General features: G+C 46.0%; 2 protein-coding genes across 2 annotated transcripts in view; one reads left to right on the forward strand and one right to left on the reverse strand.

Moving 5' to 3' along the window:
* The window catches only part of tenm1 (teneurin transmembrane protein 1), a gene marked incomplete at its 5' end in the record, with an annotated part of 403,177 nt that extends 398,628 nt beyond the window's left edge, over positions 1 to 4,549 (forward strand). Inside the window, 1 exon segment of the mRNA XM_084041664.1 lies at positions 2,849 to 4,549. Coding sequence (XP_083897790.1) covers positions 2,849 to 3,610 — 762 coding nt within the window. The 3' untranslated portion in view covers positions 3,611 to 4,549.
* A 3,464-nt stretch (positions 4,550 to 8,013) lies between these two features.
* Positions 8,014 to 13,661, reverse strand: LOC311033522 (SH2 domain-containing protein 1A-like). The gene is made up of 3 exons (XM_084041058.1): positions 13,016 to 13,661; positions 11,932 to 11,995; positions 8,014 to 8,478 (listed from the first exon to the last, which is right to left on the reverse strand). The coding sequence occupies exons 1-3, from the start codon at positions 13,150 to 13,152 to the stop codon at positions 8,227 to 8,229; spliced, it is 453 nt and encodes a 150-aa protein (XP_083897184.1). The 5' UTR covers positions 13,153 to 13,661; the 3' UTR covers positions 8,014 to 8,226.
* Positions 13,662 to 15,000: the final 1,339 nt, after the last annotated feature.

Consider the following 15,000-nt stretch of genomic DNA (forward strand, 5'->3'; position numbering starts at 1 on the left):
GGGGCTTAAGCACCACAAAGTTCCATGGATAATCCGGCACTGGTGGCAGGTGCCATCCCCTGGGACCCCAAATGACACCCCTGCTCACATGTCTAGAATCCCACACATCCAGGGTCCCAAAGCGTCCCCTCTGGGATGTTACTGTTCTGCATGTGACCCAGCAGTGAGCAGCTCTAGTGAGCACACAGGGGAGCCGTTTAGGGTTTAAGTGTCCTGCTCACTTGTGTATGCGATTCCCAAGGAAACCTTATTTGGTGGAGCACTGGTTGTGGGTTCACACGACGTCCTGCGTATATGTGCAAGGTTATACAAATACAGTAAATGCATCACTATTTTGTAAATCACTTGAGTTTCAACAACAAGGCAGGCGCAAAGAAAGCCAGGCCTTGGGTTCTCACGAGGCGTGGCCCGAGCAAGCTGTCAGGTGAGTGAGTGCGCGCGTCGAGCATCCGGTGGAGTCACACGTCGACTGGCGCTGCGTCCGAGTTGGCAAGCCCCCTGGTGGTTGGACTAGGTTATCATGTGAACCAAAACGTTATTAAGATTACCCCTCGCACAATGCTTGCGCTCTCTAATGACGTCAGCGGCGATTGGGTCGTTGCTGCAAGTGACGTTTTGGACAGTAGAGGAGCCGAGGATCAAACAGGGTCATCCCTATGTTCCCCGGGTTCTATGTTCCCCACTAGGGTTAGGTTTACGGTTAGGTAAGCGGGGAACATAGAACCAGGGGAACATAGACCTGCTCCCGGATCAAACCGGTCCTTGTAGGTAGGCTAGTTATTTTATCAGTGGGTGCACGGCTTTGAAAATAATCCAGTAGCCAAAACGCCCCATGCACTCACTAATTAGAGTCCTTGTCACGATCTTGGCCTCTGCCCCTACCCTGTCTGTATGCCCTGTTGTGACTTTGACCAGTGTGGCTTCCCCTCGTTCCACCCAACGTAGAACGTTTGTTTTTTAAAGGTTTCATTAAGTAAAGGTTGGTTCAACCTGAGCTATTGGTTTACTGTGTGTGTTTGTGTCCCCTGGGTCCTGTTCCTGAGCCTTTTTGTGACAGTCGTTTTAGGCTCTCTCATATATTTGTTACTTCCTCAGCCTTGAGCACGCTGTGAGGAAAGCTCGGGCCCAAACGTCTGGGTCATGGGTCAAGTAAACACTTCCAAATAGTGTGCCAAATGACAAGGCAGTAGCTTAGTATGTATAGCAGCCGTCTGGGAATCAGAAGGTCCCTGTTTCAATCCTTGGCTCCTCCAGACTTTGTGTCGCCTGGTTAAGTGTCCTTGAGCAAGACACTTAAAGGGATATTTCACTTTCAAACATGTTTTTATTTGGGGGGGGGGGCTTTTTATGACTTTATTTAGAGAGGGATAGGGAAAGTAGGCTGACAAGGCATTGTAGCCTAGGGTGCCTGGACCGTCACGCTACGGCCCAGGCCTTCAAACATGTTTTTAAAGGAGTAGTTCACCCAAAAAATGACTTATTTTCTATCAATTACACACCCCATGAAGCCTTGAATTCATGGATTTGTTTTGTTTTTTGTCGCATTCCTAAGCCAATAATTTGATGACCGGTATTTCCGGTAGGAGACACAAAGAGTCTACTTTGTGTCTCCTATCGGATACGTTAGCATCTTTCCGCCGGTAATCAAGTTATTGGCTTAGGAATGCGACAAAAACAACAACAAAAAATCCATGAATTCAAGGCACATGGGGTGTGCATGAAGATAGAAAATACGTCATTTTTTGCGCTGGGGGCGTGTCCTCTCCTCCACGCATAAGTACCGTGCCCATACTCTAGGTGGGGTTGGCGAAAGGGCCTTTCTGTGTGGGGGTTACAAAAATCGTGGGATAAAAAAATTACCCCAACCTTGTTTGAAAGTGAAATATCCCTTTAACCACATGAACCCTAGTGTCTGGCCATGAAAGGTGAACATTCAGAGGAAATTGTGACACGGTGTGAGCTTGTAGACCGGCTATTCTCGGCAAAAAGATTTTCTGTTGCGGGGAAAATGTGCTGTAGTGGGAAGTATATAGGGTTTAAATGGTTAACCTACCAAAAGCTCCCCCCTGTGCTCATTCGGAGCAAGCCAATGCAGAGAAGTAATTTCCCCTAGGAGATCACTACAAATCCTCCTTTATCCTCTTCTCCTAAACACTTAGAATTCAGAAATCTATTTATTTTCAGGTTTGTTTGCTCATACAAGGGATTTGTCTCTTTAAGGCGAGGCAAAGTAGCTCTACATCCTACTGTACGTCAATAAAACAGTTCCAGACTAATAGATCCTTTGACTTTGCATCCTTTACGTCGCTGGTTCCCAACTTGGGGTCCGGGGACCCCTGGCTGGGACAGCCTCAAAGACCCCTGGCTAATGGATTGATAGTTAAGACACCAAATGGACCCTTGAGGTCTATAACTCTGAGAGTATACACTTCTTTGGACACTGAGGATCGATTGGGATCCCAGAGATACAAATTAAAAAGGTTTGAATGCTCCGCGGTGCATCCGGCTTGGCTGAGGGTCCTTACCAACACAAATGGGGGGGGAAGAGAGGCCGGGGTGGGGGCGGGGGGGGGGGGGTCCTTGTTGCTGCCCTAGTGGGCGGGGCCTGTCAAATAAACTTTTCAAGGTTTTAAAGAAGAAAATACCATGATGTTTTTTACATATATTATGTTAATGTTACATTATCATTCAAATCTTATGTTTTGCCAGTTATTTGAGGGCCCACTTACTATATCCTGTGTGTGTGTGTGTGTGTGTGTGTGTGTGTGTGTGTGTGTGTGTGTGTGCGTGTGCGTGTATGTGTGTGTGTGTGTGTGTGTGTGTGTGTGTGTGTGTGTGTCTGTCTCAGGTGGTGCTGGGGATCCAGTGTGAGCTGCAGAGACAGCTGAGGAGCTTCATCTCTCTGGAGAGGTTACCTCTGGTGTCGGAGGCCGTGGGCTCGGCGTGCCGCCGGCCCGCCCACCCGCCCCCCTTCGCCTCGCGCCCCTCCCTGCTCGGCCCCAGCGTGCGGCTGGCCGTGTCGCGCGGCCGCGTCAGCGCCGAGGTCATCGGCGTGGCCGGCGAGGACAGCCGGCGCGTGGCGGCCATCCTGAACGGCGCCGTGCACCTGGGCGGCCTGAGCTTCACCGTGCGCGGCTGCGACACGCACCACTTCCTCCAGTCGCGGCCCGTGGAGGAGGACCTGGGCCCCGGGGCCGGGCTCGGGGTCGGGGGCCGCGTGCTGGAGAGCGGCGTGAACGTGAGCGTGTCGCAGATGAGCGCCACGGTCGGCGGCAGGACTCGCCGCTTCGCCGACATCACCCTGCAGCAGGGGGCGCTCTGCCTGAGCGTGCGCTACGGCGGCACCGAGGAGGAGGAGCGGGCGAGGGTGCGGGAGGAGGCGCGGCGCCGGGCGGTGGAGGGGGCCTGGGAGAAGGAGAGGAGGCGGGTGGAGGAGGGCGCCGGGGGGAGCCGGGCGTGGAGCGAGGCGGAGAAGCAGCAGCTCCTCTCGGCGGGGCGGGTCCAGGGCTACGACGGGTACTACTCCCTCCCCATCGAACAGCAGCCCGAGCTGTCCGACTGCCCCTCCAACATCCACTTCATGACACTCAGCGAGGTGGGGGGCAGGTAACAGAGACACGCCCCCCCACCCTGCCTAAGCCCCCCCACCAAAGACTGCCTGTTTCTACTCCTTAATCCTGATTTGTTCTAATGTTTCTATACTGTATCCACAACAACAACAACAACAACATACACAAGAAGACATCAACCAAGACAAACAACATCACCAAGACAGAGAGAGAGAGAGAGAGAGACAGAGAGAGAGAGAGAGAGAGAGAGAGTGAAAGAGAGATTGGGGGAAAACATGATTTCCAAATGCCTTTAATTGTGACAAAATGATGGTATTTTATTATTATCGTCCAGTTTCTCCAATTTCTAAACAGTGGCACAACGCAGTGTGGTTCAGCTGTGGCTTTGCTTTTTTTGTATCCAGACTCACCGGGGACCGACCGACTGATTAACTGAATGACTGACTGACTGACTGACTGTCTGACTGATAAACTGAATGACTGATTGAACTGTCTGACTGTGGTCGCTCTCTCGACACCGTTCATCATATTGGACTTTACGCTCAGCTCCAGCGAACCGTGGAAATGAAGACGGTAGGACTGGGTCTGGTGAATAACCCTCCTCCTCCTCCAGACACAAACTCATACCAAGAGCTCTCTGTTTGCCATTTGAGTTACTTACATGGTTTACCTCGGATATACAGTACTATCGTTTACATATTGTGCAAGAGAGGCCTTGTTGACTCTGACACTCCCCCTTTAGAGAAGGAAACCTGTGTTTTCTGCCTCTGGCGTGTGCTTCTACTGTAGTTTGTATGAGTGTGTATACTAAGATCAAGAATGTACATAGCCAGTGCTTTCACACTGAAAAAAAAGTGCTCAGCTGGAAAAAAAATTCTGTTGTTCATAAGTAAGTGTCAGTATTGTTAATCAATAGGAGAAAAAAAACTATTACATTTTTTTTTTGCAAAGAATTATACATGGCTATAGTAAATATTCTCGCTAAAGAATCTGAATACTTTATTGGGTTACAGTGCTGATTAAAGTTATTATGTGTGAATTACTGCTCCCACTGCCTGGCAGTTCATGGACGTCGTGGATAATTATTTCTCTCAATTTCTCTCTCTCTCTCTCTCTCTCTCTCTCTCTCTCTCTCTCTCTCTCTCTCTCTCTCTCTCTCTCTCTCTCTCTCTCTCTCTCTCTCTCTCTCAACCTCTGTCTCTCTCAATCTCTCTCAATCTCTTGTTTGTTTTGTCTTGTCTGTCTGTCTCTTTCTCTCTCTCCTGCACACTTTGGTCTGGGAGTTTGTAACTTTCTCGTTACTAGACGTAATTATGCCTCAAGCTGAGCTGTGTACCAAGTAGCCCACACTAGTCCCTCAGGAGCAGAGAGAGAGAGAGAGAGAGAGAGAGGGGAGGGAGGAGAGAGAAGTGACAACTGAAGCAGGGTGAGTGGGCGTCATGGTGCGTGGGGGGGGGGGGGGTCCTCGGAGCCTCTCTCCCTTGTTAGCGAACGCCAATCAGCCTTCGTCTGAAGCGCTTTGAAGCTCGTCCAATTCCACCCCCCGCCAAGTCCGGAACTTAGCCTTAAACTTTTTTGTTTTTGTAATTTTCTTTAATCAAAGCTATACTACAGTATACTTCCCTTCTGTGTGCCTCACACCTCCTCTTCCTCCTCCTCCTCCTCCTCCCCCTGCCTTCCCTTGGTCCCGCTACCATCTGCCTGTCATTCATTGTGTGTGTGTGTGTGTGTGTGTGTGTGTGTGTGTGTGTGTGTGTGTGTGTGTGTGTGTGTGAGAGAGTGACAGCAGAGGGGGCCGGTGTGCGTGGTAGCGGTGGTGAACAGGTGATGTAGTGAACGCGGGCGGTGGGACTCGGTCCTCTCCCCTCTCAGTGAACCATAGTGTTGCTGTCGCCGGGCAGAAACCTCTTATCTCCATATTCTAACTTTTTTTCATTTTTTGGGGGGGTAAATGAATGCCCTACTTGATCATACTGCAGCGTCACACAAAAGCATTAAAAGTAGCAGATCTACAAGCTCGAAACGCGGCGCGAAGCGACGCGTTTCGAGCTTGTAGATCTGCTACTTTTGCTATTTTTGAATTTGAATCCTGAAAAGTAACAGTTTTGGACATATGAGGGTTCCACCCGACATACACGATATGCTTCCCCCCCAGCTCGGCGCTCACTACGCCACCGCCAAAAGATGGAGGCTCCGGTTGCTAGGAGACAGCCGCACTTCACCACAGCGAACCGCCTGAGCTGATAGGAGGATATTTCTCTCTCTCCCTCCCTCCCTCCCTCCCTACCTCTCTTTCTCTCTGTGTCCTCTCTCTATCTTTCCATCTCCCTCTTTTGTTTTCCCCTTCAGTAAGCGGTCTTTAAAAAATCTCTCACTCTTTCCCTCCTTTTTTTCCCATCTCTTTCCTAAACCCCTCATCCTCCTATTTCTCTCTCTTCTCTATCTCGTCTCTCTCAATTTCAATTTCTAATTCAATTCAATTCAAAGGAGCTTTATTGGCATGAGAAAACATACGTTTACCTCTTGCCAAAGCAAAAGTGGAACAAAACAAGCAAAACAAAACAATGTATGTACAATTAAATGGGAATAGAGAGATGTGTAAACAGAGCTGTGTTACATTGCAACTCAGAGGGAAGACTAACTTACCAAACTAGAAAGAAATTTGCATTTTCTGTCAGAAATAGTTATACATCCATATAGGAAAGGTTAGCTTGGTATAAATCTTTTCTCTTCCCTCTGTCTCTCTGCGGCTCTCTTTTCTCTGTCTCTCTGCCTCTCTCTGATGATGGTGGCGAGGTCTCTCTCTGTACCCTCCCCTCTGTCTCTCTCTTCTCTCTGTCTCTTCTCTGTCTCTCTCTTCTCTCTGTCTCTTCTCTGTCTCTCTCTTCTCTCTGTGTCTTCTCTGTCTCTCTTTTCTCTCTGTCTCTCTTTTCTCTCTGTCTGTCTGTCTCTCTCTTCTTTCTGTCTGTCTCGCTCTTCTCTCTGTCTCTTCTCTGTCTCTCTTTTCTCTCTGTCTCTCTTTTCTCTCTGTCTCTCTTTTCTCTCTGTCTCTCTTTTCTCTCTGTCTGTCTGTCTCTCTCTTCTTTCTGTCTGTCTCGCTCTTCTCTCTGTCTCTTCTCTGTCTCTCTTTTCTCTCTGTCTCTCTTTTCTCTCTTCTCTCTGTCTATCTCTGTCTCGCTCTTCTCTCTCTTTCTTCTCGCTGTCTCTGTCTGTCTCTCTCTGTCTCTCTGTCTCTCTGTCTCTCTCTGTCTCTCTCTCTCCTCTCTCTCTCGCTCTCTCTCTCTCTCTCTCTCTCTCTCTCTCTCTCTCTCTCTCTCTCTCTCTCTCTCCCTCTCTCTCTTCCCCCTCCCCTGTGTCTCTCTGTCTGTCAGACTGACTCAGTCATGTCAATCAAATGAATGCTACATGTTTTATTCCTCTCTGCCAGTCAGCATCCTCTCCATGGAGACCAGCATTCAGTATGTCAAATTGAATTTTTGTTTCACATTATGTGTGTCAGAAAGTGGTAGCTCTTCGTGTGTGTGTGTGTGTGTGTGTGTGTGTGTGTGTGTGTGTGTGTGTGTGTGTGTGTGTGTGTGTGTGTGTGTGTGTGTGTGTGTGTGTGTGTGTGTGTGTGTGTGTGTGTGTGTGTGTTGACCTCATTTAAATAGACTTTCTTTCAACCAATACCATTTATTTCCTTTCTGCTCATATAGCTGGAATTGCATTACAGAAACAAAGCACAATATTTGTTGTCAACTTATGTATGCAGTAATGGATATTAATGTGTCAGCACTTGAATATTTCAGCGCCGCGGCCTCTAAGCGTATGGGGCTGTTTTTCCTCGCCGCGTTGCACAAATGAAACTGTCCCGTGTGCGGCATGGTGAGTTGTGACCACGCTTGCGAGGCCAATGAATAATACGGCCCCCCCACCCCCCACCCCCATCCCCCCCCCGAAACCCCAGCTGATTAAGTGCAGTTTTAACTTAACCACTTAAACCCCAGCATCCGTTATTGTGGCCAAAGCTTTCCCCCACAATAACAGCAAAGAGAAAAGACAGTAGTATATAGAGCCCTACGGGACTACTGTAAGTGGTTCAAGCAAAACAGTATACACACAGAAACTAGACACAAATCATGTGTACATGTCACCCCTTCCCTAAAACCTAGCAGCAGATAAGCAGCATTTACATTTCACAGCCACGATTCTGGTTCCCAACCTCCCCCCCACCACCACCACACACACACGCACACGCACTCACACCACCTTACATCGAATAATAGCGTAGAAAACAAGTTTTCTGACAACGAATGTTGGACTGACATCACATTGAATGGATAAAAAAGAGCTCTTTTTTTTGTTCCAAACAAACAGACAGGCCTCTGGCCTCACCCCTGTGATCTTTATGGCACATGCACGGGTGCCCGGACCTCAGGTTGGGAAACACTTGTTTATTATGTTAAAAGTGCACGTATTCGGTCGACATGACGGAAACGAAATTCTGGATTGCTGCTTTAAAGGTACAGTAGGTTGGTGTGTTGTGGTGGTTGTGTGTTGTGGTGAGTGTGAATATATCGGTGGCAGCAGGTGTTGGGTTTGATGAGCTGTAGCTGTCGTATAGGGCAGGGTCATTGTGTTGTTTTTAACCCTGCGCTGGCTGCCAGCGTCTCTCTTTTTACGGCTCCATTCTTTTTGTCCCTGAGCAGCCGCCGACTTTGGCGACTTTGGCTGTGGCGGCCCCCGCCGGCCGCTGTGACTTCGTGATGCTATTATAGAGTGTCTCGGGCTGTGCGTGCGTGTGGTGCGCCCGTCTCTGGGCGGTGAGGGGAAAGAGCAGCGGCATGATAATCCCCTGGTCCGGCTTCTGGTAGGTCGCTATCAAGCTCTGGATTTTCCGGAAATACCGCTTCTGCACACCGGGCGCGGTCTGAAAGAGACAAGACAGACAGGATGGTCAGTGGTGTAAAAGTAACTACATTTACTCAAGTACTGTACTTAACATTTCAGTACTTTTTCCACCACAGGGTGTATATAAGCGGGACTCTCTCGCCTTCCCCCCATGTCAAACCCCCCACAGGGGACCCCACGGCAGGACAGACACACTCCGGCAGAAATGAGCTCTCTGGGCTCTCACAGTTTTGCCTTTATAAAGACACATGGATACAGAGACACACTGTGAATGCAAAATGGCTCCCTTTCCACTGTCACATATTGCTAGTGGTTTTCCCATTTGATTTTCTAGGCTATAGGGAATCATGCCTGACAGAAAACTGCTGTCTTCTGGACTGTGTCCTTACACTGCCACTAAAAAGCTAAAAATACTAGTGAACCCACGTGTACAAAGATGGTGGTAGAAGCTGGTATGAGAGTGGTTGTCACCGTGACGGTTCCCTGCTTATACACAGAGAAAAATAATGGTTCTTTGATGGTTCTTTAAAAGGCTATATGGTTCCACGAAAAACCATCACCCACTAAAGAACCATTTTATTTAGTGAAAAAGGTTCTTCATGTTCCTCATATGGTTCTAGAGAACCTTTTGGTTCTCTGTGGAACCATATGATACTGTAAATGGTTCTTTGAGGCACCTTATAACCACCCTATCGTCCCTATATTCTGTGTCTTAATAGGCAAACATTATTTGAAAATAGCAGATCGACAAGCCTACAACACAATGCGTAGTGAAAGTGAGCTTGTAGATCAGCTAGTGATCTGGTGTATAGGGGAAAAAGAGTGGATCAAGTATAGAGCCCTTGGGAGGCTTAAGTGGTTACGGGTTCTTTAAAGAACCTTGGTCTGAAAGGTTATTTCTTGAACCAAAAATGGTTCTATGGTATCATTCTGAAGAACCAGTTTTGGTATCAGTTGGCACCTTTCTTTTTCTGTGTGTAAGTTATGTCACCCTTTGTGTTTTCACCTTTAGTTTATATGTATTATGATTTGTCCACAGTAGTTGCTTTGCCCTCCTCATCTTTCTTTCTAATTTGTTCATACTGTAGGTCTCTGGGAGGGCAGTGAATTCATCAGAGTGATTGGGGCGCACCTGGTCCCGGTGTTCAACCCCCTTTAAAAACCCTGCCTCCCTGGCCTGGAGGTCTTTTCAGTTCATCTGCTTTGCGCCTCACCACCATGCACTTCCTTACAACATTTTAGTTAGTACATGCAACACAACTTACGCCACACAGTACACTCATGCACTGTGTGGATTACTTTGCTGCTTCCACTGATTCTCACAACCCATCTGTTCAGTTTTTGTTTGTTTGTTTGTTCTGGTTGATTAATAAAGAATCACTTTTTGCTTTTTAACTGCATCCCCCTCATTATGTTATGGTCCTGGTACCCCTAGGCCATGTTTGTAACATCACGATGGGAGGAAATGCTTGATTTGAAATGGCTAATCAATCAATTCAGTCAATCCGGGACATTGTCATCTTTGCACACCGGCTCAATAGTAGCAGTTTTTAAACATAAAAACATCAGAAAATGTATTGAAACATTAGCACCTGTATGGAATGCACATTCATAATGATACAAATCTACTATTGCTTTTGGAAAACACACAGACTAGTGTAAACCTTTTATTCATATGTTGTTGTTTTTTGCCCTGTTTTGCATCTAACGATCCAATTATGGAAAATTATTAATCAGTTCCCTTAATCTCGCAACTAACTTTCTACAGTTACTTGCAGTACCTGAAGTGCCTCACCAACTGCTTTGTACACATTTTGTTGTGTAGCAGACAGTGTTAAAAAAATCTAATGCATTCATATCCACTTCGACTCAAAAGCACTCCATTCTCTCACCGTGCAAAAATAAATTCGACATTTGTTTTCCGAGCGTGAACGCAATCGCAAACAGCACAATTGATCAATGAAATAGTATTTACTCCTTCGGTTTGAGTTAAGTATAAACAGTAGTGGGGTAATGCCTTATTTTGTTTGCCTCGTGGAGTTAATCTTCAGGCTCTTAACAAGGGCTTTCGCAGTGAAATTGGTTCTATTGTGTTGTTCTCCCAGCGCTAAGCTGCTGTGTTCTCCTCACTGCCTCTCAGCAGGGCTTTAAAGATTGCCTAATGCGTCGTTCTCACCGCGGGAATAATGTTACATATTTTGATCTTTCAACATTTTGTTGGGGGGTGAATATGTCTTTAAAAAAATACTTCTGTGTGTTCTTCTTTCGAGTTGATTCTCAAAGCACAACAATGTCACAGAGTTTCCTGTTCCGTTTGATAGAACTGCAAACTTTAACTTTGCCCCTGTGTGTCTAAAGGCATTAAGGGAATCTTTCCACAGGCATACACAATAACAGTTTCTACTCTACAAAAAATGCTTCATACATTTCAATTTCCACCTTGAAGACAAAACAAAAAAGTTCAAAATAAACAAGTAAAGTTTATCATTAAATATTTCCGAATGAAATTATGGAAGTGTAGAAAAGTATTAGCTTTTGTCAACTAAGTTATCTGCGATCCTTTTAAAAACGACCATAATATGTTTTCCTTTTGGGCCGCTATCAATCACCGGAAGTGGAGGTGTCATATTTGATCACCTGTGTGAATATCAAATTGGGTTTTTGAAGACCTTTTTAGAAACCATTTGTAATACAAACGCCTTGAATATTGATATTTTCTAAAGCGCCGCACTTTGAATCCTTCCCTCCATCAAGGCCCGATCGCCACAACGTTACCTCCGTTTCCCTCAGAACATTTCATTAAAGTGATTGATGCCTCACATGAATAATGTACGCTGTTATTGGGCTTGTGGGGTGGAAATTGGTTGTAATTCAGGTGTTTTGGGCTCTCTTCCGTTGGCGCTGTCAGTACCGGTGAGGGAACCAGAAATGTACTTACAGAAACATCTAACTTAGTTGTCAACCTGAGACACGGTCCTCTGATGTTTCTGTGCGTACTCACACCTCTGGGGCGTTTGCCAGATCTCGGTGCTCAATTACATATCCCATCAGAAACGCTGTCAAACGTGATTCTTCACTTCCCGTCGGCACTGTGTATTTATTAATGCAGATGCTATGCTAGGCTTGTCCTATATCTGAGAGAGAGAGAGAGAGAGAGAGAGAAGAGCTGGAGGGGTGGTATCTCCATCTTGCCACTGAAAGAAAGCAGCGTGCCCATTTTTCACTTCTGTCAATCCTCGAAACGCTTGGCCTTAAATTCATACGGTATAGCTCTTGCTGAATTAGTTTTTGCGCTGACACAACCTCTTGTTTTCTCCCGTCTGCCGCGGCACACGTGTGACAGATGAGGTGGAACACAATAAGGCAACGCTCTTTTTGGGTTACGGCGGAGTTATTGTTCTGTTGTTTTTTCGAGGTTACGTAATTAGAAAGAAAGAAAAGGTGCATAAAAGGGAAATATGAACCGACTCACTTCTGTTGCCCAGGAGCCCCCCTCGTCCAGGGAGATTCTGTACGTGTAGACGAATCCATTGCACCTACACACACGCGCACACGCACGCGCACACACACATACACACATACACACACACACACACACACACACACACACACACACACACACACACACACACACACACACCATAACAGCGAGATGAAGCATTGCGTGTGCCTGTGAAATGCTCATATGTACGGAACAAGCGCCTGAACACATCAATGGTGAACGCAGTATCAGTTACTAATCCTGTGGAGGATAATTCGTTTTTTCAGCTTCACCAAGCTGATGGCTGCTCAGATGGTCATGATGATCGGCAGGGGGTGATAAGTGCCTTGCTCAGGGACAATTCAACATGTATGCTGGGCTAGTGACCTTCTAATGAATAGACGACCCGCTCGGCCATATGTCCGCCCCACGTTACAAAATGTATTTACTGTGGAGCTGAGATCCGATCAAATTGGAGACGTATGAAATATGAAATAACTGACATAGGGAAGGCGTGAAATATATATCCTGTATAGCAGTGGTGTAAAGTAACTAAGTACTGTACATGTACTCAAGTACTGTACTAATTTTGAGTTTTACTTGGAGTATTTCCAAATTTCAGTACTTTTACTTACTCCACTACATTAGACAAATATTGTACTTTTACTCCACTACAAACCTTTGTTACTAGTTACTTTGTAGATTTTGATTATTATTTCAAAACATACATCAACCACTTTAGCCCTATATACATTTCAGCCATTTGAAAATAGCCGATCTACAAGCTCACAATGCACCGCGACGTGACGCATTGTGAGCTTGTAGATCGGCTATTTTTGAAATATTTGTATACTTGAAAACTTGAAATTCTGTAAATTCTGAAAAAAGACATTCTGCATAATGAGTCCTTTTACTTTTGGTTCTTTGAGTACATTTTGATACCAATACTTTTTTTTTACTCAAGTAGATTTTGAATTCCGGAATTTTACAGAGTATTTCTACATTGCAGTATTGATAATTTTACATAAAGTACAAGATTTGAGTACTTTTACCACCACTGCCCGTATATACTCACAGCACACACAGACAAAACACGCCCGGCATCGAGTCGCTGTTTCGGACCAGGTAGCATCCTTCCCGGCCGTCCTGCGCCAGGCGCCTCTCTCCCTCCTCCTTGCCGATGTCTCCGTGGTAGACGGACAAGTTCTCCATCGTCACACAACCTTCTAACCAGAGGCCCAGGTTGCGGTCCGGTCCGGTCGAGCTCTGCCGTGTTCTGAACACACCAGGAACGCGTTCTGAACACACCAGGAACGCGTTCTGAACACACCAGGAAGGCAGGAACACGCTGAAGGTCAAAGCTGTTCAGCACCTTGCTTGATGTGGACGGCAGCCAGCTCCAACTCAAGTAAACCTGAGATCTATCATCTATAGCAAGTAAACTTTATGATTTTTCCACTCTCTGACTAACCTCTTAACCTTTATGGCTGGCACATGTCCTCTGCAATGGTCTCTCTGTCTCTCTTTTGTGTGTCTGTGAATGTGTGTGTGTGTGTGTGTGTGTGTGTGTGTGTGTGTGTGTGTGTGTGTGTGTGTGTGTGTGTGTGTGTGTGTGTGTGTGTGTGTGTGTGTGTGTGTGTGTGTGTGTGTGTGTGTGTGTGTGTGTGTGTGTGTGTGTGTGTGTGTGTGTGTGTGTGTGTGTGTGTCTGTGCGTCTCTCTCCCACACTTTTTGCTCTCCCTCTCTTGTCTCGCAAGCCTACGCACAGACACACACACACACACTGCTCGGCGCATGATTCTACATCTCAGGAAATGGGTACGCTTCAACAGGAAGCGCCTTCAAAAGAATTGTAACTGAATATTTACACAAAGGAGGATATATGAAAAAAAAACAACAAAGAAAAGCCGCATCGCCCCCTTTTTTTCGTAGAGGAAAAACTATTGTACTTACACAGTTACTTGGCGTGTTTGTAGCGTAATCACCTTGAGGCTACACTGCTTTCTACCCAACAGGAAGCCTGCTTTCTTTCCACTGCAGTTTCCATAAATTGAGTTTAATGGTTTTGCTTTCTAAATATGAAACTATTGATGCAAAACCTTCCCATTATCTTCGCCGTGTGATAGAGAAAAATGAAAAGTATCATTCCTGTCGTGGGTTTATGTAGATTTAACGGCTGCATATTTAGAAGAAGAAACATTGTTTAGGTTGAAGAAAGGAATTTGCATATCGTTGCTCTCGTACAGAAACCTTGTATCTCCATATTTCGCATTTGTATGTGTCTTCGTAAATGAATGCCCTACTTCACCATGCAAAAGTAGTTAGTGTTACAGGTTGTGAGCTTGTAGAACGGGTGTAATAATGTTTTTAAAGTCATTATAATGGACTTTCAATGATATGCAGGCCATGGTTTGACTGCTGATTTCCCTGCATATGATGTGTGATGTTTATTGGTTACCCTTGACCACAGCGCAGCACTCAAGGACGGTCTCGTTGACTTTAACACTGATGAAGGCTTTAATGAAGCCAGGGGACCATATCTAATAAAGCTAAAAGCCTTTCTCCATGTCTGTCTTGTGGATTGATAATTTCTGGACCTTGACAAGTCAAGCCGAATTGATATATTCTCTTGCTTTACTTTCTTGCTTAAAGCGGCACTATGTAACTTTTTCTAATGAATACAATGTAATGTTATCCAATCTGTATGGTAGAGCATGTTAATAGAATATAACTTATACAATGGGGGTGGTTGTATCTCGTCTCCCTGCTCTTCTATTGAGACATTTAGATCGTGTCGGAGGTCACGTCTCACCTAGACACAGGATATGACACTAGTTTTGACCTGATTCAATGTATCCCCTGAGCAAGCAGTCAGGCTCTATTAGTTCAATGGTAAAACAGGAAACCGGGTTCAAATCCAGGATAGGCGAGGAAAGTTACATAATGCAGCTTTATACTCTATATAACGCATGAGCTGCTCTTTTCTAGGGATGCACTGATTGGGAAATTCTGGGCCGATACTGTTGTTTAAAATAGCAATTTGGCTGATAGCCGATGCCGA

Source organism: Gymnoscopelus microlampas, assembly GCF_963454915.1.
Source record: "Gymnoscopelus microlampas genome assembly, chromosome: 18".
NCBI classification, from domain to species: domain Eukaryota; kingdom Metazoa; phylum Chordata; class Actinopteri; order Myctophiformes; family Myctophidae; genus Gymnoscopelus; species Gymnoscopelus microlampas.

What these genes read in the sequence shown, in the direction of transcription:
- LOC311033522 (XM_084041058.1), bottom strand. Translation starts at nt 13,152, where the DNA reads ATGGAGAACTTGTCCGTCTACCACGGAGACATCGGCAAGGAGGAGGGA. An exon ending in GTGTTTTGTCTGTGTGTGCT is followed by an intron (nt 11,996 to 13,015) that starts GTGAGTATATAC and finishes GCGTGTGTGTAG; the next exon opens with GTGCAATGGATTCGTCTACA. An exon ending in GGGGCTCCTGGGCAACAGAA is followed by an intron (nt 8,479 to 11,931) that starts GTGAGTCGGTTC and finishes TGTCTCTTTCAG; the next exon opens with ACCGCGCCCGGTGTGCAGAA.